General features: G+C 47.0%; 1 protein-coding gene across 3 annotated transcripts in view; it reads left to right on the top strand.

Moving 5' to 3' along the window:
- RUNX1 (RUNX family transcription factor 1) overlaps nt 1-26,760 on the top strand; it is a 282,173-nt gene that overhangs the window by 190,401 nt on the left and 65,012 nt on the right. For all 3 annotated transcript variants that reach the window (XM_055416010.2, XM_055416002.2, XM_055415993.2), the window contains one exon: nt 18,790-18,894. In XM_055416010.2, coding sequence (XP_055271985.2) covers nt 18,790-18,894 — 105 coding nt within the window. The remainder of the gene's footprint in view (nt 1-18,789; nt 18,895-26,760) is intronic.

Raw genomic sequence — 26,760 nt, 5'->3', positions numbered from 1 at the left:
AAGGTGTGGATTGTTTGCGTTCGGCTGCCTGATTAGTGCCAGGATGCCTTTGAGTCTGCAGAGTAGCTGCAACCCAGGCTGGGCTGTCTTCTGATGGTGTGGAATGAGACACTTAATTGAAATGCTGCAAATATGAACAGTATCTGTTTTGACCAGGCTCTGCTTCCCATGTATGCTAATAAACAATCCAAAACAGAGGAACCCCCAAATAAATGTTGTACCCAATTAGTTACCGTGTATATTGTCAGTCTTGAGTGATTTTTTTTTTTTTGGTTAAGTACTGCAAGACAAAATGAGCTGTCAAAAGGCCCAGTTTGACTCTGACTGGTAATTTCTCTCCATAGTCGTAAAATACAACTTTATTTTACTCTTTCAAGTCTTGAGTGTCAACATCAGCGCCTGCCAGGTTTTTTCTTTTTCGTTTTTTGCAATTTGCTTCTCATTACGAAGGGAGCAGATGACTTTCCCTCATTTTAACAATTAGCCTTAATCTCCCTTGCGGAATCTCGTCCTTTTAAAAGTTTCATAATGTTTTATTAAGTGATCTTAAGACTATCCCCTATTTCATTTTCTGGTTTTGAAAATGTGTCTGAAAATACAACGCTGGCATCAACACACTACACCAGGGCCGGGAAGGTCCTGGCTGCTGGCTCATCCGAACGTTTCAAAGCCAGTTTCCCATTCTGTCCAAAGCCAGTGGTCTGATGAGTTTTCTCAAAGCGGCCTGGTACTCCCTTCTAAATAAAGGGTAGAAAAAGAAACTCCCTTTCCTTTTCTCAGCCTTCAGTCCCTAGGGATTGTAAAACCTCCTAGAAATTGTCAGAGGTGGAACATGGAAGGGCTTTTCTCTGTTCCACAAAACCGATCTGCCTGGGCGCTGGCTCGTGTCCAGGATCGCGGTTCCTAACCTCGGGTTCAGCCTGCAACTGGGAAAACCTGCCCATCCGGCTTTGAAGGCCTCGCTGACAACCCTGGCCCCTAAAAAATACTGGTGAAGGCTGCAGCAGTCTAGGCCTTCCTCCTTCCTTTCTTTTCTGTCCCTGACAACTTAAATCTCTCCTTCAGGCCTATCTCACCCTGGGAATTTTCTCCCTTTGATTCAGTATCACTGTATAGATCCACCATTCCTTTACAATGGAAGGTGAGATAGTAGATCCCAGGAGAGGGGGTTGTTGTTCAGAACCGTTCACACCTAAACACACGTCCTGGGGACTGTCCCTTACCTCCAGAAAAATCCAAGTTCAGGATCAAGGGGAACTCTTGTTTTGTGACGTTCATTAGTGGCAACTCACATAGCTTCCATCTGCCGTTGCAGCAGGTGCTGTGGACATTTTCAGTTATAAGAAATTGTATCATGGCTGCAGTCGAGAGACGTTGGAGAAATTTTAGCGGTGAAATCCGTGAGTGCTTCCTCCCCTGTTGGAGTACTTAATCAGTTGGAAAGGAATCGATCAATCAGGGAATACGGCCTTAGTTAATTCATTTTAGAACCAAAGAGGAAATCTACCAGACCGTATTATCTATCATATTGTAAATGGGGGAAGAGAATCCACTGCAGATTTCCTTCTGATTTTTCTAAGACTGAGATTTTTAATTTTCGGAACATCAGGAATCATTTTGAAAATCCTTGAAAGCCTTCTCCCTGGGGAGGGGGGGGGGAATGAATGTATGCACTCACACACCCAGTTTCTTGTACAATTGCAATTTCAGGGCTGCTGAAGCTCCTTTTATAGAACTTCTGGGGATCCCATGGACCCGCTCTCCCCAAGGCGAGAATCTGTGAATCTGGAACTTTGCCTTGACCGTGGAGGGCCAGCCTCGCATGGTGCTGCACATTACAGATAACTAGACAATGGGGAACTGAATGAACACATGAGTTAGACAGTCTTGCGCCCTGTGCTGTTTTGGTTACACCTGCTCTTATTGTATCCAGGGCCTGGTTTGCATAATTAGTAAAGGAGATCCCATTCAAACTGCTGGTCCAGACCTTTAAGACGCCAGCAGGTATACACACAGATGGGCCCTTACAAAGGAGAAGGGCTTATTTTGTCATTGAAGGGGCAGCCTCCTCTCTAGTGACTGCCTGGCCACCTGGCTGCTGCTGCTGCTAAGTCGCTTCAGTCGTGTCCGACTCTATGCCACCCCATAGACGGCAGCCCACCAGGCTCCCGTCCCTGGGATTCTCCAGGCAAGAACACTGGAGTGCTACAGACCTGCAATTCGCATTCCCAACCAGCCCAGCAAGGCCACATGGTCCCCCACCGTCCATTAGGAGCGGGTTTAATTTCTTGGTGGAAATGTCTGTTTATGTTGACCTCCATAGCAACTTTAATCTTGCCCACTTTCCAAATAGTACCCTTCTCAACCCTTTTATAAAATGAAATTCCTTCCTCACTTTCTTGCTGTGGACGACTTCCCAGACATAATATTTACCCTGCCACAATCAGGGTGATTGTACATTTGTGTAATGTTCGTTACTGAAGGATATTCATTCTTGAGGTATTTGACTGTATTCGCAGAACAGGATGGGGAGGCTGCCTTTCAGATGAGTGAAAGACCGCTTGAAGGAAAGGCACATGCAGGAAAGGAGAGAGAGCACCGGTGTTCTAAACAAAGCAAGACGTGTCTTTATGGAGTGGTTATTACTAAGAAATGATCTGGATGACTCACAGTATTATCATCGGATCCCAGTCATTCTCTGTTTTATCACAGACTCATATAATAGGGGGAGGAAAATTCATCTGACAATCCCATCGTTGTTTCGTGGATAACATTCAAGATAATGAGTTGGCAGTCAGACCTCCTGGAGAGAATACAAGGAAAAGACATGGGTTGTATTAAAGTCACCTCTCCCATTACCACCCCCGCCCCCTGGGTTTTTTTGGATTGCTATAGATCTACCTTTTAAAATGATAATATATACACTAAAATCTGTTTTCAGACTTCCAGGTGGGCAAACATGGATAGGAAAAGACTCAGCCTCTGATATGTGCAGCCTCAGGCAGCCCAAGCAGATAACGCCTTTTGATGGCGGGTTGAAAGCTGGTATCCATGATCTGATGCAGAGTTCATTTCTAGAGATCACTGTTCTCGTTCTGTTTCACATTTGCGCATAAAAGAATAGCATTTCCTCAAAGCAAGTTGCTGTCCACCGGCCCCCTCCTCCGACCACCACCCAGCAGTTCCTGTCCCACTTGGTGTCGTGGCAAAGACCAAGGAGAAGAGCTTTCTTAAAAAATGCTTGTACCTGGAACACGTAGCTTCTCAGTAGATCTCTTCATGGTTTGCTTGCTGATTTTATGGAGTGCTATGTATTGTTGATGGTGTTAGACAGCTTTTTTAAGTTGAGGTTATTTGTAAGAGTTGATGGGCAGAAGCTGGACTCTGTCTACCACTCCCCCACCCCCACCTCCCATCCCACCCCTGCAAATCACTTCCTTGCTGGCCCACTCGCTTTAGGTGGAAGCACCTCTTTTTGGCGGGGACAGAAGACTATCAGTCAGAAAGTGCTTCTGAGAGAAATAATGGTTGAGTGATTTTTAGAGCTTCCTGTTTCAGCAGCAAGCATTATAGACACAAACAGTGATCCAGCCAACGGCTTCAGTGCTGCACTGGTTCTAATAAATCAGTTTTGTATCTTCTTTTGTGCTGGTTGGTGAGGGGCGAGAGAGGGTGGTGAGGACTGGTCATGCTGTTTCCTTTTCTTTATTATTTTTAAAGAAAAATGACTTGCTGAAAAGAGAGATGGTATACTGCCTGATGACTGTTTTCTTTCTGTTGGTGATTATAAAACATTGTCAGATCAGAAAAGGGGTTGTTTATGACTATCCATGTACTGTTAGTATGGAAGGGTTATGTAGTTTTGAAGGATCTGTTGGACTTTCAGTCACAAGGGCTGTGTGTGTGTACGGGTGTGTGTACATGTGTGTGTATGTGTGTGTACACTCGTGTGTATGTGTACGTGTGTCTGTGTGTATGTACTTCCACTGAAAAGACTTCCTGGACCAAATTATCTTTGAGGACTAAATCCATACTAATAACATCTCATCTGAGGCCCCCCAAAAGCAGTTAACAGAAATTAATAAGTGAGCAGTGTAGCTTTAATGAGCTGCCTGTGAATGAATACTTTCAAAGGTTTCTCGTTTTATCCATTCGGTCTTAGGGTGTGGAGGATGAATTGCTGCTCTTTAAGATTTTTATGTTTATGAACATGCATTAGTGGACACTTACCCTCTGTCATTGGTCCTGATGCAAGTACGGTATTCAACAGAGATGTATTATTTAGTCCATGTTGAGAACAGAGCTTTCTATGGCATTCCTGTTGTTGGCACTGATTTGAGAGTCTAGCACGTTCCAGTCTCTCTTAGGCTATATCGGGCAGTGTATCTCATTTAAAAACTCTATTTTGTCACCGAACTTCCTCCATCACCAAGGGTTTCAGGTTGTTGAAGACCCATAAATCGTAAGGTGATCCCAACAACCTCCTTCAGGAGACCCTGTGGCCATACTATCAGTGGACTCAGAATGTGCTTCCTCTGGTTTCCTTGGTGAGTAAGCTTTCATGTAGGAGCCACTTAGACTGTTTTTCTTGAAGATGGAAGTACATTTCCTGTCTATTTCTCAACTTCAGTGAATCCCTACTTTTACCTTGAGGTTTCAGAGCATCATTAATGATGTCAGTTCAGTTCAGTCGCGCAGTCGTGTCTGACTTTTGGCGACCCCTTGGACTGCAGCATGCCGGGCTTCCCTACCCATCACCATCTCCCAGAGCTTGCTCAAACTCATGTCCATCACGTCGGTGATGCCATCCAACCATCTCATCCTCTGTCATCCCCTTCTCCTCCCGCCTTCAATCTTTCCCAGCATCAGGGTCTTTTCCCAAGGAGTCAGTTCTTTGCATCAGGTGGCCAAAGTATTGGAGCTTCAGCTTCAGCATCAGTACTTCCAGTGAATATTCAGGACTGATTTCCTTTAGGATGGACTGGTTGGATCTCCTGCAGCCCAAGGGACTCTCAAGAGTCTTCTCCAATACCACAGTTCAAAAGAATGTAGGTGCAGCCTGGTCTGCAGAGCTGTGCCTCCTCCACCCCCAGCCCCACCCCCAGCCTCCCATCCAAGGACTCTCCTGGGTCTGGTGAATGGGAGGTCTGGCCAGCACCCTCCTGCGGGTGGTGTGTGGCCTTAACTGAGTCACCTTATGCAAACAAAGGAGACTTCCTTGGCTCAAACAAAGGCAGAGCACATGAATATGAGCGTTTGAGCACAGTTGGTGATCTGTGTGCTTATCAGATCTCAGCAGAGGAGGCTAGGTGGGGTGGGCCTGTTCAGAGGTGGAAGTGCTCCAGGTTGCTCCAGGCATTGATTTGGGGTTTTTAGAGATGTTTTTCCTTGATTCCATTTGAAATCATTGTATGGAGTATAGTCACTGTCTGTCTGTCTGTCTATAATGAATGAGAAACAGTTTAAACTCGTATCCCAACACAGCTTTCACCTCTTTAAATGGTGTGTTTCCAGTACCTACGACCCGGGATCGGTCCAGACATTTTTCTGCTTTCCCCATCTCGTTTGAAACCTCAGGGCTGGTTAGAGCTGGTAGATCTTACCTGTGTATCTGCTTATCAATTTTCGTGGTGGTCTCCTACAGTGGGTCCCCACATTTGGCAATATATTCAAACATTTTGGGTTGTGTCCCACCCCGGGGTGGGAGAGCAGAGGCCATTCCGCAGTGCATAGGACAGCCCTGCTATGCAGAGCATTAGTCACGCCGTCGAGACTGAGAAACCCTGGGCTGGCCTCTCATGCTGATCATGATCAGTGATAGAATGTCTCTCCTTTTTTTCCTAGCACTTTCTGCCTCTTCACAAAATTTATGAAAAACTGAAATCAGAAAGTTCACACAGAATTTTAAAAAGTAGAGGACATCACTAAATATGAAAGTCTTTTTCTAAATATCAAAATATACTAGAGTTCTGTATACACAGAACCGCATCATCTCCGCATGTCCTGGTTGGGGGGGTGTGTGGCTGCGGGAAAAAGAGACTGCAGGCGGAGGGGGGCCCTCGGCAGGAAAATCTCTCCCTGGAGGACTGCCCCCCTCCTTGCAGCCTCTCCCTTAGGAATGCACGCAGGTGCAGGTCCATGGGGACCGTCCAAGCAGTGAAAATGCACAGCTGGCTTCTCAGTGCCTGCCCCTATCCATCAGGTGTCAGTCAGGGGCCAGAGATCCGCTCTCCAGGAACACGAACTGATGTGAGTGGACAGTGTCCATCTGAACTGCTGCTGCTGCTGCTAAGTCACTTCAGTCGTGTCCGACTCTCTGTGACCCCATAGACAGGAGCCCACCAGGCTCCCCCGTCCCTGGGATTCTCCCGGCAAGAACACTGGAGTGGGTTGCCATTTCCTTCTCCTATGTGTGAAAGTGAAAAGTGTAAGTGAAGTCGCTCAGTCGTGTCCGACCCTCAGCGACCCCACGGACTGCAGCCCACCAGGCTCCTCCATCCATGGGATTTTCTGGGCAAGAGTACTGGAGTGGCTTGCCATTGCCTCCATCTGAACTACAAGGCGCTAAAAGCAAGGTCCTGGTGTGCATCGCTGACCGGTACCTTACAGAGACCGAAAAGGAGTCGCTTTGCACACCTTGGGGAGTTGCAGAGACAGATGGAGACTGACTTACCATCCGTCCCTGGGAAGCCCTGGTTAGCGGCCGACAGGCTAGCTTCGCAGGGACCACAGACAGACAGAGAGCTGGGTTCTTCTGGAGCTTTCTCCCACCAGCTCCATGTTGGTTCTGCCATCACTTGTTTGCTACAAGAAGATTCAGGGAAAGATGGCTTAAAAAAAGGTCTGGGGAAAAAAAAAAAAAGAGTCCTCTGGCATTCTCATTGAATCATGGTGGTGTCTCCTACGGGTGTAATTTTCTTTCTTTTTTTAATTTCTTTTTAACTGGAGGGTAATTGCCTTGCAATGCTGTGTTGGTTTCTGTTGTACAATCTTGAGAGTCGGCCGTAAGTATACACATGTCCCCTCCGTCTTGCACCCCCCTCCCACCCACTTACCCTACCCCTCTAGGTTTTCCCAGAGCCCTGTGAGCTCCCTGTGTTACAAAGCCGCATCCTGCTGTCTGTCTGTTTCATGCATGGTAGTGCATATGTTTCAGTGCTACGATCTCAGTTCATCCCACCCTCTCCCTCCCCCACTGTGTCCACGAGGCCATTCTGTATGTCTGCGTCTGTATTCCTGCCCTGCGAATAGGATCATCAAGGACCATTTTCTTCAATTGCATCTGTATGTGTTCACGTACACTGTTTTTCTGACTTGACTTCACTTCATGTCGCAGGCTCTAGGTTCATCCAGACAGGTGGAATTTCTTGAATATGCTTTGCTGTGACTGTGGACTCTGGTTGGTTGGTTGCATTTAGTCTGCCTGGGGACCCTCACTCTGAACTTTCCTGCCCCGTCCGCTTCCTCTGCATTTCCCTCAGGAAAGTCATCAGTTCCCACATCCGGCATGGAGGTCGGTTGTGTGTTACATCCTCTGAGACTGGTAAGAGTTAACTCTCCACGTGGGAGATCCTGGGCGGCTGCAGGTGTGAAGGACCAACTATGGCAGGCAGGCACGCACGGGGGCACGGTGATGCTGAGACCCCAGCACCCGGGAAAGGATGAACGTGGGCCCAAGAGTCCCCAGGAGACTACCTTCCAAGAATTTTCAAAACACAAGAGATTCCACCCTGAACTAGAGAAGCCCTGTGTGATATCGGTGGACCGGTGCCTGATACAGAGTGGGGACTCATTAAATATCCAAATGAGTGACCTCCCCAGGCAGTAGAGCCTAGTGGTTACTGCATGGACAGTCCTAGATTTGCCACTGGGAGGACAGCATCTCAAGCTGGGCACCAGCAACGTTTAGGGTTGATTATTCTTTATGGTGGGGGCCGTGCTCTGCATTTTGGGATGGTTAGTGGCATCTCTGGCCTCTACCCAGTAGCCTGCGGCATTCTCCCTCCCCATCCTGGGTGCTCACAACAAGAAATGTCTGCAGAATTTGCCAAATGTCCCTCCCTGGGGGAGAGGTGGAGGCAAGGAGCACTGACTCAGATCTGTGTGTCCATGGGCAAGTTCCTTGACCTATCTGAGCCCGATTCAAACTTTGTCCAAAGGGGACAAAGTGCAGTGAAGATTGCCTGAAATAAGACAGTCTTTAGGGGTTATTACTTGTCATGGCAAGGTCAGTTGCTCTGACCCTAATTCTGCAGAGTTTCTGATGGCAACTCTGTGAGCTCCTAACAAACAATACAACCGGGACCTGCTTTTTTTATTTGTTTAAATGAGGGACTTTTCTGAGACATCAGGCCTTTATCCTGATCCGTTGTCCCCCGTAGGGCTAGCTCTCAGGTCACAAAAGAGTTATGCGTGGCAGGCACGGCAATTTCAGATCAGCAATGGAAGGGACGAAATTAAATATGTACTGTAATCCAAAGCACTGTTTTTCATGGGAAAAGAAGGCCTCCCAACTTAGCCCTTGCAACTCTTTTGTCCAGACATTAACGGCATGCAAATATTTATGATTCATACATGCCCCTTTAGTTCCCAATCGTATTTTAACAATAAACACTGCCATTTTCACAGTGAGGCAGAATAGTCCCTTTGTCCTGTCGCTGGCTCCCCAGGCTGACACCCAGCGGCATTGCATTCTTCCTGCTCCGTAATTGCTGACTCCACCCAAATGGAGGGGGGTTTATAGTTGCTCCACTGTGGCACCCTGGACCACGCACTTCAGGACCTCCTTGCTGTTCCCCTGCAGGCCATCTTAAGGTTGTATCTCAGCGTGTTGAGAAAACACAACCCAACATCCGTGTGTGTTTTTCTTTTTTGGCCACATCTTAGCAGAGAATCGATTCACCTGACTGTTGGCTTGAAGAGGTGTCTTGCATTCTGCCAAAATCCATGGACTCAAGAGGCCCCCATGGCCATCAAGTCCCAACTGATAGTCCTCCATTTCCTGATAACTACGCATGCATCTGTTCATGCCAGTTCTGTGGCTCTTTGGAAGGTAGTGTGACAAAGTACGAGCAGGTGGCCTGCTTGCTGGACTCACTTAGGTGTGCTGGCCTCACTCTCCTCATCTGTACAATAGGTATACCAGTGCCCTTCATACGTACTGCAAAAGGTTTTTAGAGTGATTCAAAGGAGATGATGTGTGTGTAACAAGACTTAGGAAGAAAGAGGTACGACTCACCTCCGTAACATCCTTCTTTCTACAGGAGACTCTTTAAGGGAGGAGGGCAGAGACCAGGCAGGTGTTAGCCCATGTCCCCCTGAATCAGCAAGGCAAGAACGATACCATTTCCACTTTCCACTCCTCATTGGCAAGGAATTTACGTTCCTTTATCTTCCAAGGAAGGTTGTAAATGAGAATGCCTGTCAGACACAGCAGGAATTTCGTAATATTCATAAATAACACAGCAATAATAATAATATAATCATCCCAGGCATTTGCTGTATTTATCTGTACATAAACACAGGAATAATAATAATATAGTCATCTCAGGTAGAGTCGTACCCTGTGATTGACCTGGTGTTCTCTGTTTTCACTGGTGAGTTGCTCACAGGCTTTGATCAAAGAAGTATAGCGCCCATGGCGACTTTATGAGAACTGTCCTCCACCCACAGAGGTCATTTCATGAGGGTATTTCATTCATTCATTCATCAGACGAACAGTGTGCATCTGCCATGTGCCAGGCACTGGGCTAGCCCCGGGGACACAAAGGTCAGCCAGAGAGAAGCCACAGCCTGCAGGGGTCAGTGAGGGGCCCCCAGTTAACAGATGTTGCTGTTCTGAGGGGCCAGGGCCAGGGTGAGAGGACTGCAGTGACCGAGGCAAAACGCACCACCAGGTGTCTCACCCACTACAAGCTCAGGGGTCTTTCTGGACCACTTGTCATCTCAGTGGGGACACCTCCACGTGACGATGCGGCTCTCTGGGGGAAGGCATCAGGAAGGATGTCCAAGCAGAGAAAACAGGGTGGGAGAGGAGCATCCAGCCAGCAGAGAGGGCCTTGACCTCCGACGCTGGGAATCTGGTTTGATGCCGGCAAAATGGAGGTTTTAATCAGGGAATTGACATCACCATATACAAATGGTGTGAAGAGGCTGGGGCTGCAGGCTGAAGAGCAGACAGGGCTTTGGGAGTGTAACTGGGAGCTCAGAGATGGGATCCAAGGTTGTTTGGGGGTTGAATTTGCAGGTGCTGACGCCGCAGATACGGAGGTAAATGCCACCGTTTCTAGAAATCAGCTCCCTTTGGGACCCGCCTACCAGGCCCTGCAGTCTTGCCTGGAGCTTCCCTCTTCTTCCTGCTCAGCCTCCGCCCCCCACCCACCCTCCTAACCTCCTGCAGCAGAGCCGTGGGTGCCAACAGTCTGGCAAGCAGGCCCTGAGGACCCTGATGCCGGTTTCCCTGCAGAATGCCCACCCCTGGGCTTGTCTGTCACGGCGCCAGGTGGCCTCAGGCTCGGTGTTTCAGGCACTGGGCTGTGGGCGCCATCAGGTCAGGGCCAAGACTAGGCCAGCCACAGGAGGTTACCGTGGTCACCTGTCCTGTGTGGCCTTTGGCCTGATGGGTGGAGAATAGGGAATTGGAGTACGCCAACCAGAGGGCTCCCCAGGGTGGAAATACAGGGCAGAAGGCATGGCCTTGACCTAAAGAAGCTGTGAATTCAAGGCCCTGGAGGTGTTTGGCTGCAGAGATTAACCTTGGTTGCTCATCCGAGACAAGCAGGCACTGGGACACCAAAAGGAAAAGGGAAGATCAGAAAGGGACTGTGATATCTAGCGGGCATGCTGTGCTTAGTCGCTCAGTCTGGTCCGACTCTTGGCCATCCCATGATCTGTAGCCTGCCAGCCTCCTCTGGAAGAAATGCAAAAATCATGTGAGAGCATCATGGTTCTTTGGGGTTTGGTTAATGCTTCTCATGAAGAGAAGGACTTGTCCAACCATCCCCTTACTAAAGCGGAGCTCACATCCAGGCCACTGAAAAGGAGAGTCAAACCTTCCAAGTGAAGTCAGACATCATAAAGAACCAGCTGTCAAGCTGCAACTTTACAGAATAATTCACTGATCCATTTATCAAACATTTTTCTATTGCCTCAGAACAGAAGATGCAAAGATTAATAAAAGACCGTCCCTGTCCTCAAACAACTCGTTTTTCTAGAGCAGCTCCAGAGAAAACACTTCGCATGTTTTGGCTTTTCTCCAAGCAAACTGCTGTTTTTCAAATGTTCCATCATATCCAATGCATGCTGATTTTTTTCTGGAAAACTTAGTTTTGTATTTTAAACACTTGACTTGCAGGCAACTTTGGGGGGTTGTCCTTGTGCCAATAGCTGGGGATGCCCCCCTGCATTCTTCCCGAGTGGCTGCAGGTGCTATGGGAAAAGGACATCTTAAACATGGACACTCTGCATCCAAGTGGACACGCACAGACATCGTCACCTCAGTTCAATTCAGAGAAACCAGAAAGTTCTGCACCACTTGAAGAATCTGCCCTCTATTCAGAAATCCCCAAATAAATAATTATACAGCCCCAGTGTCAAAAATAGTGGTATGTGTTTGGGCAAGGAAATGGTTGAGGAGCAAAAGCATGCATTTTGGCCATTAGCTTGTTCCAGTGGAAAAGTGAAAAACATAAATTAAGATACTTTGTGAAAAACATCTCTGATTCAGATTTCTCCCAGAATTTCTGCCGATTTGTTCATTTTAATATTTAATTACTGGGTGATCAAAATTAGACCCGGCACAAACTACATAGTAAGGGGAGAAACGTTCGTGCCACATCTCAAAATCTTCTGACATTTCCAGAATTTGCAAAGAGCACAACTTGAGCCTTCCCTGACTTTCTTCGTCTTCCAAAGTTGCGTTTTTGTTTTTCGGTGTCTTTTTTTTTTTACTTTTCCTTTCTCGCTGTCTTGGGTGCTTGAAGTATGTGAACTCACCCAGTCTCCCGGCAAAGATGTGCAGATGAATGGAAAATGCCGTGATTGCGTTTCCTTAGCTATGTGACCCCTTTCAGCAGCCCGTGTTCGGTGCACACAGCCTGCCTTTGCGTGACAGAGGGCGAGTTTCACATCCCAACCGAAACTGGTCCCAAAAAGGAGAAGATGACTCACGGGGTCCAGACCTTCACTAAGGAGAGTGACCGAAACAGTGAGCCCAGTGGCGGAGGAGTCAACGCAGGCAGCTTGGCTGCCCGGGAACCAAATGATCACGAGAGAAGGAGGGAGACACGCCCGTGGCCGTCGGAGCTCATTGCCGCGACCTGATGAACTTCTAAGGACTCTCGGGCCCCAGATAATCTTGAGTCACCTTTTCATCTTCTGCTCCTCTCCCCACCCTTGCCCTTGCTGGGGGAGCAGGGCGCCCATTTGCAGCAATCCTGAGGTTTCGCCACTTCCAGATGTGGTGAGGAAGTGGCGTGGTGCCCCGGGGCCCTGGCGGAACTGCAGTGTCCAGCCGTGGCTTTATGAGACCACAGCCAGCTGCCCGAGTCCACCAGCCCCGTGGCTGGTAAACGTGGAGCCGTAGAAAGCAGAGACTTGGAGCCTCATCCCTGCCTCGCCTTGGAAAGCGTGTCCATGGCAGCCGACGTCCAGGAAGACGCGCCCTGTGACCTTCTTCCCAACTAAATAAAGCACTTGGTTATTTTGTGCTGGCATTTGGATGAACACACGGGCATCGAGGGGAACAACACGTGCTCTGGGGTGGGGGGGGTGGGGGGAGCGGTTGGCTGGCTGATTGTCAAGTGGCTCTGCCAGTTGCAATTGTGCCTTATGAAGGTGGCCAGCTGGCAAGGCAGGAGTGACCTTGAAGTTCCAGTTGAATGTGCAGTTTTTCTGATGGGTCTTTAGGCCCCATCCTTGCCTCCCTGTGGTCCTTTGCACTCCACCTGGGTCTGCTGGAATTTTCTAGAGAAGAGAGGATGAACCTGAAGGAGCTCCATTGGCACCACCCACCAAGCACTAAGGCTTCCCTCACTGCCCACCATCAGACCTCGATGCCGAATGGCCACCAGCCCCGGCTCATGGGACTGCCTCCAGCTGTGCTCTTTGTGGAATCGTGTTTGTCACGTCTTTAATGATAATTAGACTGATATTTGCTAATGCCTTATTTCATGTAATTTGCATAACAACGCTGTGAGATGGAAGGACCATGATCACCCCTGTTTTACAGATGATGAAGCTCCTCAGAGAGGTTAAGTCACTTGCCCAGGGTCACACAGCTAGCAAGGGGCAGAGCTGGCATTCGAACCCAAGCAGCCTCGTTGTTAACTACTAGCACCCCATGCCTTGGCACTACCGCGGGGTTGTGTAATCAAGTTCTCGTCTTGTGCTGCTTGCAGGCTTCCTAAGTCAAGACAGCCCTTCTCTCCTTCGTGGTTTCTTCCACCTTCTTAGTTCAGTCCTAGTGTGTGTGCTTCTAAAGAATTCCTCCTGGACCCAACCAACGGCCACAACTCAGGGTGCTGTCTGGGTGAGGTTTGTGCGCAGGAGAAGGCAGGTCTGAGTGCTCCCCTTCCCTTGTTTCCCTCAGCTGCGAACCCACAAAGGGCCACCCCCATGACCCTGCACCTTGTCCCCTCGGGAGTCCAGGACCATGCAGTCTTTCAGCAACACAGCCAGGGGCACCTCGGGTCCCACCATGGCCTACAAGGAGCTGCCCAGCCTCTCCATGAAAGAACCCGCGCAGGCTACACAAGGGAGCGTCCTTTCTCTCTATGGCAGCCCCGTCTCCTAGCCCCGTGTTTGATCCCGAAAAGCCGATTTCGGGGCGGTGGTTATGGAGCTGAGCTGTCTTTTCTTTGCTCTCCTCTGCCTTCCTACTAGTCTGCCCACAGCTTGCTGAGAAAAACACTTGAGAGGCTTTCACTCTCCACACCTACGCACTTAAAATACCAGGCCCATAGGTCATTTTGATGAGGGAATTTGGCTAATAACACATTAGGCCGTGGGTGCATCTACCATCGTGGTAGGTGCTGGCCGAGAATGGCTGTGTCTCAGCCGAAATGAGCTGGGGCGTGGCTAGGTGTGATGGGGCGTGGCCAGGGTGTGGTGGGGGCGTGGCCAGGGTGTGGTGGGGGCGTGGCCAGGATGTGGTGGGGGTGTGGGCAGGGCAGAGGGCGGGGCTCCAAGGGTCTGACTGCCCACTGGCAGGCCCGTCCCCAGGTGCCAAGTTCGGTGCCAGGTCTGCATAGAAGAATACGAGAAGTGGAAGGCAGAGCTTTCCTAGAGTGGAAAAATGTCACACACACCTGTGAGCCAAATGTCATCACTTACCGCCGCTGTCTATGAGGTCATGAGCAGATGTCGTGGTGTTCAAAGCTGTACACAACGGCTCTGTTGTGAGTCGGAATACCTCCGCCTTCATAAGCCATGGTTACTGGGGCCAAAACGCCCCACCTAGTAGCTTTTGCCGGACAGACAGTTCTTGACTGCACATAAAATGATGGGCATAAAATAGTAGAATTTTAATTATAATTACAAGCAGCGATTTCGCAAATATTCACTTTGGTTGAATTTCCTTCCCGATTCAGTAGGACAGTCTCTGTGGTTAACCAGGGGACTGGCATTAAGCGCCAGGAGCCTAAATTCAGCTCAGGAAGAAAGTAGTTTTGAACTATAACCCAGGATGTCAATTAGCTGTTGAATACGGTTTGGAGCCATTATCTTCCCCAGGACTGTGTTCTCTTTTGAGGGCAGTGGCAGAGCATGGCGAAGGTACCACAAGTCTGGATTCCTGGTTCTCTTGCCACTGAGTTTGAAGGTAGAGCTTGGGGACCTCATGACAATAATATGAAACACAAAGCTGGGAGATGTGGGTTTTCTGTGTATCCAGGCTGTGTGACTTTGGACAAAGCACTCACCCTCTCTGAGTCTTAGCTTTGTTGTCTGTTAACCAAAGGCAATGAAATCTGTCTTGTTTATTTCATGAGAGTGCTGGAAGGACCAGATAAATAGTATAGAGGAAAGTGCTTGAAAACTTGTAAGTTCTACACAGTCCTGAAAATGCCAACATTAGGAAGACAGTGATCTTTGTTGTCATTTAGGAAATCAAGGATAAGATGGTTGGTAACTTGGTTGCTCAGCCGTGTCCGACTCTTTGTGACCCCATGAACTATACAGTCCATGGAGTTCTCCAGGTCAGAATACTGGAGTTGGTAGCCTTTTCCTTCTCTAGGGGATCTTCCCAACCCAGGGATCAAACCCAGGTCTCCTGCACTGCAGGCAGATTCTTTACCAGCTGAGCCACAAAGGAAGCCCAAGAATACTGGAGTGGGTAGTTATCCCTTCTCCAGCGGACCTTCCCAACCCAGGAATTGAACCAGGGTCTCCTGCATTACAGGCGAATTCTTTACCAACTGAGCTATCAGGGAAGCCCAAACTTATGGTTAACAAAGGGGAAAGGGGCAGAGAGGGAGAAATAAGGAGTCTGTGATTAACAGATACATACTGCTATGTATAAAATAAATAAACAACAGAGACCTACTGGATAGCACAGGAAACTACATTCAATATCCTGTAATAACCTATAACAGAAAAGAATCTGCAGAAGACTGTCTCTATATATATATATCTGCAGAAGACTTTCTCTATATATATATCTGAAGAAGACTATATATATATATATATATCTGCAGAAGACTATATATATATATATATCTGAAGAAGACTATATATATATATATATCTGCAGAAAACTATATATATATATACATATGTATATGAATCACTTGGCTATGTACCTGAAATGCACAACATTGTAAAGCAGCTACACTTGAATAAAAATTTTTAGAAAACAAAAAATAGGATGGTAATAGGAGGGCCACCACAGGAGTAAGACTGTTTCCAGGGGTCAAACCCACAGGTAAAACCTAGAGAGCAGTGGTCACTTGTGCTACGACTGGAACTCTTATGACACTTAGTGTTTGTACTGAGTTGAATGTTGTTGTCGCTCAGTCACTCAGTCATGTCTGACTCTTTTGCCACCTCATGGACTGTATCCCATGGGGGTTCCTCTGTCCATGGATTGCCCAGGCAAGAATACTGGAGTGGGTTGCCATTTCCTTCTCCAGGGGATCTTCCCGACCCAGGGATTGAACTCACATCTCCTGCATTGACAGGTGGATTCTTTACCACTGAGTCACCAGGGAAACCCACTGAGTTGAGTAGCATTCCCTAAAAAGTCATGTCCATGAGTAACCTCAGAATGTGACCTTACTTAGAAATAGGGGATATAGTCAAGTTATATATAGGCAAGTTAAGGGACGGTCCTACTGGAGTAGGGTATGCCCTAAATCCAATGACAGGTGTCCTTATAAGGAGAGGGAGATTTGAAGACAGCGCACACAGAGGGAGGGAGGCCATGTGAGGAAGGAGGCAGAGTTTGGAGTGATGCTGCCACAAGCCAAGGAGAGCCAAGGATTGCTAGTAACACCAGAAGCTGGGGCAAGACCAGGAATAAGTCTTTCCTGGTAGGGGATGGCCCACTCAACGCCTCAGTTTTAGACTTCTGGCCTCCAGAACTAGGAGACTGTAAGTTCCAGTTGTTCTAAGCCACCTGCCTGCATGCATGCCAAGTTGCTTCAGTCGTATCCAAGTCTTTGCAACTCTGTGAATGGCAGCCCGCCAGGTTCCTCTGTCCATGGGATTCTCCAGGCAAGAATACTGCAGTGGCATTACTGGAGTTGCCATTTCCTCCTCCAGGGGATCTTTCTGACCCAGGGATCAGACCCACATCTCTCGCATCTCCTGCTTTGGCAGGCGGGTTCTTTACCACTAGTGCCCCCTGGGAAGCCCTTAAGCCACCTGTGCTGTGCTTTAGTCTCTCAGTCGTGTCTGACTCTTTGCGACCCCATGGACTGTAGCCTGCCAGGCACCTCTGTTCAAGGGGATTCTCCAGGCAAGAATACTGGAGTGGGTTGTTATGCTGTCCTCCAAGGGATCATCCCAACCTAGGAACCAAACCAGGGTCTCCTGTATTGCAAGCAGGTTCTTTACCAGCTGAGCTACCAGGGAAGCCCTTAAGCCACCTAGTTTGTGATAATCTGTTACAGCAGCCCTGGGAAGGATAGACAGTGTTTTAATGGAATCTGAAATGCTGGCTTTTCAGGCAGCAGGGGAAACACCCTGGGTGCAGGCACACGCCTACCTATGGAGATGGACAATGGGATTTATCTCAAAGACAAAACCAAAGTGAACAGTGACATTGTATGTATGTATCCCATGAACGCCTTCACTTGGCAAACCAGGAAACTGAGATCTGCAGAGGTTAAAGATGTGTTCAGTTCAGTTCAGTTCAGTCGCTCAGTCGTGTCCGACTCTCCGCGACCCCATGAATCACAGCATGCCAGGCCTCCCTGTCCATCACCAACTCCCGGAGTACACTCAAACCCATGTCCACAGAGTCGGTGATGCCATCCAGCCATCTCATTCTCCGTCGTCCCCTTCTCCTCCCGCCCCCAACCTTTCCTAGCATCAGTACAGGAGCCTAAACCTTCTGTCTGCCTCTCCCTGTCTCTCTCTACACACACACACACACACGCACCTCTGAATACCATATGCCAGGTGCTGTTTTAATGATTTTACTCACATTAACTCATTTAACCTCCTCCATAACGCTATGGGCTTTCCAAATAGAATGCGCCTGCCAATACAGGAGCTATGAGAGACACAGATTCGATCCCTGGGTCTGGAAGATCCCTTGGAGGAGGGTACGGTAACCCACTCCAGTATTCTTGCCTAGAAAATCCCATGAACAGACGAGCCTGGCAGGCCACAGTCCATAGGGTCCTACAGAGTCAGACATGACTGAAGTGACTTAGCACGTGCACAGGCACAACTCTATAAGGCAGGAGAAGTTATGTGTACTCATCTTCAAGGTAAGGACACAGGCACAGGGAAGACTAGTGACTTGTTTAAGGTCTGTTAGCCGGAATTCAAACCCATAGGACATTCTCTGAAGCACTTTGCCAAGAAGAAATGCTTTTAAATAACTAATGTATTTATGTATTAATATTTTTATTATAGATTATGTTTTAAACAATTTTTAAAAACTCTGCATGACAGGTATGCAATGAGTACATATTCACATTTTGTGAGTACGTATAAGACACTTAGATGGAAATCCGTGTGCTTATTTATGCTCCAAATTGTCACTGAATCTCAGTCTGTCACTTACATATCCTTCTGTCTGGCCAACCCCGTGAGTGCCTATGGCATAGTCAAAATAATATTTTCAATCACCAACAATTAGTATTTTCAAAATACAGAGAGAATCATTCCAATTAAGCCTATCCTCAGAAATTCTCTCTCTCCTAATCCTTGGAGGTACAAAGAACATTAGAGGGGAAAGTCAAAAATGGGTTCTTTTACTCCTTTTGCCCTGAGCTTACTGAAAGGGAGGACATGGGGGTTTCTAGCTGCCAGTATGCCCCTATGTTCCTGGGCTCTAGACCTAAAAGCAAACACATCTGAATCTCTCTTGATCCTGTGTTATTAATGACCAAATGAAAGCCATGTGACTACCAGACGTGCCACATCTAGACAGCATAGTTGTACTTTCCAGAATGTCAGCAGAGCCAGACTAAAAGGAGTATTGGAAAAACCGATAACGTGCTCAAGCCCTGCCCCCTTTCCAGTACAAGGGCTGGAAAGCATACATTAACTTTGAATTACCTAGCAACTATAATCAGGCCATCGCCTCATCCTTCTTTGCTCTCTTTTGTGTTCCAACAGGGAAAAGCTTCACTCTGACCATCACCGTCTTCACAAACCCACCGCAAGTTGCCACCTACCACAGAGCCATCAAAATCACAGTGGATGGACCCCGAGAACCTCGAAGTAAGTGGGCCCCCTTCGGGGCTGGCAGCCCCCCGCCCCTGCCCCAGTTGGTACACTCAGGCACCAGGGACCATGTCTTCGAAACCTTGCGTTCAATCAGCATCACTCACGCAGATGTGGCTGAACCCTCTCCCAGAGGGGAATGTCAGGCCCCTTAGAGAGAGAGAATTTTACTTTTGACGTTCTCACTTGTCAAAGGCTGTCTCTGGGCTCCAGGCTCTTTTTTCGAAGCATCCTTTTAGAGGGCAGAAGGAAATCAGACTAACTCAAGTACATGTTAGAATCATTTGGGGACAGCATGGGCCTAAGGACCAAATACGTGGTAAAGTTCATGGAAGACTGGCCAGGCACAGAGGTGGCCCAAAAAAGGCCAGAGGGTCAGAGTGGACCACAAGGGGCTGATTACCATCCATGCTGGCCTTTTATTCATTTGGAGGCTGGAGATGAAATCTACCCAAATGACCCTTTTCTTTCTGTGCCACAGATCGAAATCTTATGTTTAAAATAGAGAATGGGAGGCGGGAGGAATGCCTGGGGGAAAACCAGCAAATATAGAAAGATGGTACCAGAAAAATAGCTCCTGCAAGAAAAGTTTTTTTTTAAAGGAGTGGGGTTGTTTAGTCTGCAGAAAAATGTCTTCACGGTGACTTAATGACTATCTTTGAGTAAACACAAGAGTAGCACTCTTTTCCAGAACCACACCCTTCCCTTGGATGGAGGCTGGGTTATACTTGCAGATCTGTGGAGCTGACTGGAGCCCCAGCCCGGCATCTGCATGCCTTCTAACCATGTCAGGCCCCCGGTGGAAAATTACTATCCTCTATTCTCAGGGTGCGGGTAAGGGGTGAAAAACAAGGCTTCCTGCTAGGCCAGGAAGTTGAGATGCAGGCGTGTCAGGTCTTAAAGCGAAGTGGTTAAGGATTTTGAGTTCTGGGCCACATAGTGGAGTGCAGGGCTGAGGTTCTTAAGCTTTCAGGAAGTTATGGAGCCTCTCTGAACCTCAGTTTCTTCATCTGTAAAATGGAGAAGTTAATGAGAGCGTCTCTGTAACTTGAAGGAGACAGTGCTGTGTGCCTGGCATGGAGAATGAAATCAGGAAATGCCAGTGATCCCCAGTTGTGCCTCCCTGCCTGTGTCTCTGGGTGCCCCTCCACCCTCTGCCCCCCAGTCCAAGAGGACCTGCCCTGTGGTGGTTGTAGTGGCCCCTGCAGCATGGCTGTCTATAGGTCATCCTGTGAGCCCTACAACTCGTGGCAGTCTTCCCTGGAGTCCTGGCCCCAGCCTCATGTTACCTTGATCACCCAGTCAACCTTCCTATTACCCCCAAAGTGGGCGGAGCCCCACAGAGAACACCATGCCCACCAGGGACCACCCCTGAGGACAAGCTGTCAGTTCACCATCTCTTTGGTGCCCTTTGCCTGTTTTCTTTCTGACCTTATTTCCCCCGCCCTGCAGATTGTTCTCTTTAAGTACCTAGAGATGTTCTGGCCACACCCAGACTCGGGAAACTCCAGGACTTGGTAACCACCCCCGATTCCCATTTCTGTGTGAAAAGAAAACCACAGGCTCAGAACCACACAGTTCCAACCAAACCCAACTTGGGAGCTTTCCAAAGTAGGAACGGCAAATTGAAGACTCCTAGTGACCCTGCGTTAAACAAACCAGACACACCGCGCAAGCGCCCTGGCGTTCTGCAGAGGACCAAAGAGGAAGCAGGCTCAGATTACAGCAGGCGCGGGTTGGGGGGGCAGGCCCTTGTGAGGTTTAAGGCGGTTGACCTTGAGATACTTAAACTTCCAGAAGGGCTCACTCAGGAGGCTGCAGAATCCCTTTTTTGAAAAATAGAAGCGGGTGGACTTCCCTGGTGGTCCAGTGGTTAAGACTTCTCCTTCCAGCGCAGCGGGTGTGAGTTCCGTCCTTGCGCATGGAGATGAGATCCCACATGCCTTGTGACCAAAACACTGAAACATAAAACAGAAACAGTCTTGTAACAAATTCAATGAAGACTTTAAAAAAATAAATAAGCCTACAAAATTAAAAAAAATAAAAATGGAAGCAGGGAACTGGGGAGGGGAGAAGGCAATGGCAAGCCACTCCAGTACTCTTGCCTGGAAAATCCCATGGATGGAGGAGCCTGGTAGGCTGCAGTCTGTGGGGTCGCTAAGGGTCGGACACGACTGAGCGACTTCACTTTCACTTTTCACTTTAACACATTGGAGAAGGAAATGGCAACCGACTCCAGTGTTCTTAGCCTGGAGAATCCCAGGGATGGGAGAGCCTGGTGGGCTTCCGTCTATGGGGTCACACAGAGTCGGACACGACTGAAGTGATGCAGCAGCAGCAACATAGACGTAGGAGGTTAAGAGACACAAATGATGATGCATAAAATAAATAAGATGCAAGGACATGTAGTTGGAGGAGGGAATGGCAACTCACTCCAGTATTCTTGCCTGGAAAATTCCAGGGATAGAGGAGCCTGGTGGACTCCAGTCCATGGCGTCACAAGGAGTTGGAAGCAACTGAGCGACCAACACACACATGCACGCAAGGATATATAGTACAACAGGGAGTATATTTTATAGTAACTATAAATGGAATATAACCTTTAAAGCTTGTGCATCACTGTGTTGTACACCTGAAACTTACTCATATATAATATTGTACATCAGCTATGAAAAATGAAAGTTGCATCTGATTCTTTGTTACCCCATGGTCTATATAGTCCGTGGAATTCTCCAGGCCAGAATACTGAAGTGGGTAGCCTTTCCCTTCTCCAGGGGACCTTCCCAACCCAGGGATTGAGCCCAGGTCTCCTGCATTGTAGGCAGATTCTTTACCAGCTGAGCCACACAGGAAGCCCAAGAATACTGGAGTGGGTAGCCTATCCCTTCTCCAGGGGATCTTCCCGACCCAGGAATCAAACCGGGGTCTCCTGCATTGCAGGCAGATTCTTTACTAACTGAGCTATCTGGGAAACCCTATACCTCAGTTAAAAAAAACATTCAAGTAAAAGAAAAAACAGCCATCTCTGGGAGAGTTCAAAGGCAAACCTACCAGGAGGAAGAAACTTAAATCAGATGACTCCTCCATATGCCTTCCACTGCCCCTCTTCATTGGTGCATAAACAAGGACAGTTTTTGCTGTATAGCCAGTATTTTCCTGTAACATTCAAAGAACTAACAGTCATTGAACTTCAAAAAGTAAATGATGGGCGCTTGAATTTTTAAGAACTGGCAGTCAGAGGGGAAAAATATGTGATTGTAATGGGCCGCCTGTATATACAGTGGACTCTACGTCCTGCTGCTTTATGACTTAAGAAAACAGTCATTATTGAGAAGGGTTTTGGAGTAGGCAGAAGGGATTGGCTCTAAAGAGGCACGCATTTTTACGGAGTCTTTCCTGCCAAATGGAATTTGGGGTCTGGGGAAAAAGTAACTTAAAAAGCAAATTAAATTAAATGAATATATAGAAGTATGATAGAAAGAGGTGTTACAGGCTTAAGTAGAGAGTGTCCATGTCACAAGGAACTTCTAGAAAAACGTCAAAAGCACAGTCTCCCAGGGTGACTTTGGTAATGTTGCCTTTTCACTCCTGGAAGCTAGGCAGGCTTTTAGAATGCATTTTTCTTATTATCATTTGGATGTCTTGATTCATGGTGGGAACTACTTTTTGATGAAACTGTGTTCACAGCCACTTTTTTTTTTTTTAAAGAAGTTAACAGAATCCCCCCACCCCCGCAACTTTATTGAGATATCATTGACTTATTGTGTTAGTTCAAGGTTTGCAACATGATTATTTGATATACATCTACCTTGAGAAATGATCACCGTAGTGGGATTAGTTAACACATCCTTCACATCATATAGTGACGGTTTGTTTGTCTGTTGAGAACTTTTAAGGTCTACCCTCTTAGCAGTTTTCAAATATATATGGTGGTGCTGTTAACTATAGTTCATGCTATACATGAGGTCCCCAGAATTTTGTAATCTTCTAACTGAAAGTTTGTACCTTTGATCCCTTTCCCCGACCCCTGGCCACCACCAGTCTACTCTCTGTTTCTGTGAGTTTGTGTGGTTTTTTTTTTTTTAATAAGATTCCACATATAAGTGAGATCATATAGTATCTGTCTTTCTCTGTGTGACTTATTTCACTTAGCATAACACTCTCAAGGTCCATCCATATTGCAAATGGTAAATAGCAGGGTATGTTTTATATGCCTGAATAATGTTCCTCTGTGTGTGTGTGTGTATGTGTAAAACACATTTTCTGATTGTTATCATGTTTTGAGTATTGTGAATTATTCTTTCCAATGCAGTTTTAGGGCTTCCCTGGTAGCTCAACTGGTAAAGAATCTACCTGCAATGCAAGAGACCCCAGTTTGATTCCTGGGTCAGGAAGATCCCCTGGAGAAGGGATAGGCTACCCACTCCAGTCCCTGGTGGCTCAGATGGTAAAGAATCTGCCTGCAATGCAGGAGACCTGGGTTCGATCCCTGGCTTGGGAAGATCCCTGGAAAAGGGAATGGCTACCACTCCAGTATTCTGGCCTGGAGAATTCTGTGGACAGAGGAGCCTGGTGGGCTACAGTCCATGGGGTCGCCAAGAGTCAGACACGACTGAGTGATTTTCACTTTCAGTGCAGTTTTAAGAGAGGTCCTTGCATCTAAATTAGAATGCCCAGGCAGTGTCAAATCTATGGGTTAGTAAGATCTCCCAAGTCCCTTCCATCATTATTATGGCGCTATGAATTCCGAGTGATTCTGGCAACATGGTTCCAGCATAGCCAAGTTGAATCATTTTGAAAAGTTCTTTTGTTTTGTGAAATTAATGACTATGAGAGCTCAAAGGGACCTGAGAGACTTCAGGGCTAATTGCCTCATTGATAAGGGAAAACAGCCCCAGAGAAATGAAATGATCTGCTTAGGTTGGAAAGAAAGAGTTGGTGATAAAGCCAGAATTACAATGAGGAGCTCCTGATGCTTCATACTAATCAACTCTGTCCATCCATCCCTCTGTCCATCCATGCATTTACGTCCCCATCCCGCACCATACCATCTGCACATGACCTATTCTAGACTCTCTGACCTGGCCCCAGTACTCTCATTTTTGAAGCGAGTTGTTGGCTTGTATGACTTCTCACATTTGTCCCAGCTCTAAGATAGTCTAGAAAGGGCAATTGCCAGTGCCTGAGTGCAGGCATGAAGCCTTCAACTTAAAGCATTTCTGCAAAAACCGGAAGGAAAGCTTATCTCATTCAGCCTGCCAGTAAGGTAATTAAGAAAAGGACAAAGAATTAAGGAACATGCCACTGCTAGTCTGCTGGCCAGGCTGATGGAATCACTTGATGTTTCCCAACCAATTTCCTGGTTTTCAGTGGTGAAGTAGCAAAAAGTATCTTCCAAAGAAGAAGAAATGAAAATGTTTTTTTTTTCCATTTCAGGTGATCACTTGCCCTTTTCCATAACTGACCTGCCCCTTATTAAGTCAAAAACTTGTTTTTCCCACATCTTGCAGGGTTATTTGTACATCTCAGGTGAATAGAGAAATGATTAACTGTTGAAAAATTAAAATTATTATGGAGAAAGAACACCAGCAGAAGGTATATTCTGCTGGAGTAGTACTTGTAAGCCGCAAGGTGGGACCTGTTTTCAGTTTGTAAGTAGAACATTTAGAAGCTTGTCAACATATTAAAAACTGGTCTTCTCTTTAAGCATGAAAGATTGAGTGAAAGGAGTTTTCAAGGAAAGATATTTGAGATTGCTTTTATGTATTTTTTTTTTAATATTTCAGGGAACCTAATGGGAAATTCCAGCACTCAGCCCATGTGTCTGTAATTTAGCCCATGTGTCTGTAATATGATAATGTTGAGATACCAAAGCATATTCTCTGCAGATATTTCACTGAACAATTTGAATGCGTGACTTAGTGCCGTAGAGGAAGATCCTTTGCTAAGGAGGGGTTGAGGAGCAGGGTGGGGGTGGGGGTGTCCCAGTGGGGTGGACTCAGGATTGGACAGCCACTGTGAGGGCATGAGCCATCACCTGGCTGGCCAGGTGTCCGTTACATCTAGAACATTGAGTAACTAAAAATTTAAAAGGTTCATGAAACAAACATTCACCATTTCTAGGACAACCTCTGCCCTCGAGTTAATGGAGCCCTTCACGGTACCTGCTGTGTTTGAACTCTTGAGATTCAGAGTAACAGGGGTGGAGCTGTGACTTAAAAACTTTGGAATACGCTACTTTATGGGGCATTAGCCTTCTTGCCAACTAACGACATTTTTATGGAGAGTTATAGTTGAAGTTGGTCAATTTAAAATAGACTTCATTCCCCATCAATCAGTTGCTTTTGTTAAGGACTTTATTGAAACTATATCACATGAATATAACTTGAAAGATTGAGGGCGGAGGAGAAGGGGATGACGGAGGATGGGATGGTTGGATGGCATCACCGACTCAATGGACATGGGTTTGGGTGGACTCTGGGAGTTGGTGATGGACAGGGAGGCCTGGTGTGCTGAGGTTCATGGCATCGCAAAGAGTTGGACATGACTGAGCGATTGAACTGAACTGATTGAAACAGGGCCACACTTATCTACATTTGTCCATGGCTCCTTCCACCTACCACAGCAGAGTCCAGTAGTTCTAACAGAGACCTTATAGCCCACAGATCTGAAAATATTTTTTTTAAAAAATCACTAGTTCCTTTTGCCTAGAAAATCCCATGGATGGAGGAGTCTGGTGGGCTGCAGTCTGTGGGGTCGCTAAGGGTCGGACACAACTGAGCGACTTCACTTTCACTTTTCACCTTCACACTTTGGAGAAGGAAATGGCAACCCACTCCAGTGTTCTTGCCTGGAGAATCCCAGGGACGGGGGAGCCTGGTGGGCTTCCGTCTATGGGGTCGCACAGAGTCGGACACGACTGAAGTGACTTAGCATGATGTCGAATGCAAATAGCAAAGCTGTAAAATATATATATATATAGAAAGAAGGTATATAGAGAGAAGAAACAGAATCTTTGTTTATGGCGAGTATATTTCAGATGAAAAAGAAATGCATGAAAGATGCCTATAAACTTACAGCGATCTTGGACCTAAAAATGTTTGAAATCAAGTTTATCCAGAGGAGTATGGGATGAGCAGAAATGTTTATGAATTTCTCTGGTAATTGAGTAACGTACAGTTTTCTTTTAAAATGTTATTTTCTCTTAATAATAAAAATGCCTGATAATAATAATAATGGGCTTCCTCAGTGGCTCAGATGGTAAAGAATCTGCCTGCAATGCAGGAGACCCGGGTTCCATCCCCTGGAGAAGGGAATGGCTACCCAGTGTTCTTTCTGGAGGATTCCATGGACAGAGGAGCCTGGCAGACTATACAGTCCATGGTGTCACAGAGTCAGACATGACTGCGACTAACACTTTCACTTTCACTTTTCAATAATAATAATATGAAACACTCAAATAGTGCTGTTTGCTCAGCACTGTACAAAGAGCCACACGTACCTTAATTGACATAATTTTTGCAAGATCAGGTAAGGATAGATCCTTACACAAAGAGAAATCCAGTCCCTTGCCCAAGGTCACACAGTTAGTTCATAAGCCAGAACTGAAACACAACCATCCAGACACTGCCATCCACAGACGCCAAATTCTTGTTTTTAAGAACTACATCAACTGCTGCTTGAGCTTTATGGTATTGAAATTTTCAGTGCAGAAATTTTTTATTAGGAGAGCTTATCAATAAAATTCTAGTTCAGTTTTCTTCAAGAAAGCAGAGCCTCATAGTCTTGACATTCATCATTTTGGTACCAACGGGATGGAATCAGCATTCTCCCTGGGGTGAGGATGCTGTCAGATGTACCACC

The sequence above is a fragment of the Moschus berezovskii genome, chromosome 1, assembly GCF_049115385.1.
Source record: "Moschus berezovskii isolate FMDL1 chromosome 1, NW_MosBer_1.0, whole genome shotgun sequence".
Lineage (NCBI taxonomy): Eukaryota > Metazoa > Chordata > Mammalia > Artiodactyla > Moschidae > Moschus > Moschus berezovskii.
This window is presented reverse-complemented; position numbering and strand designations above follow the sequence as displayed.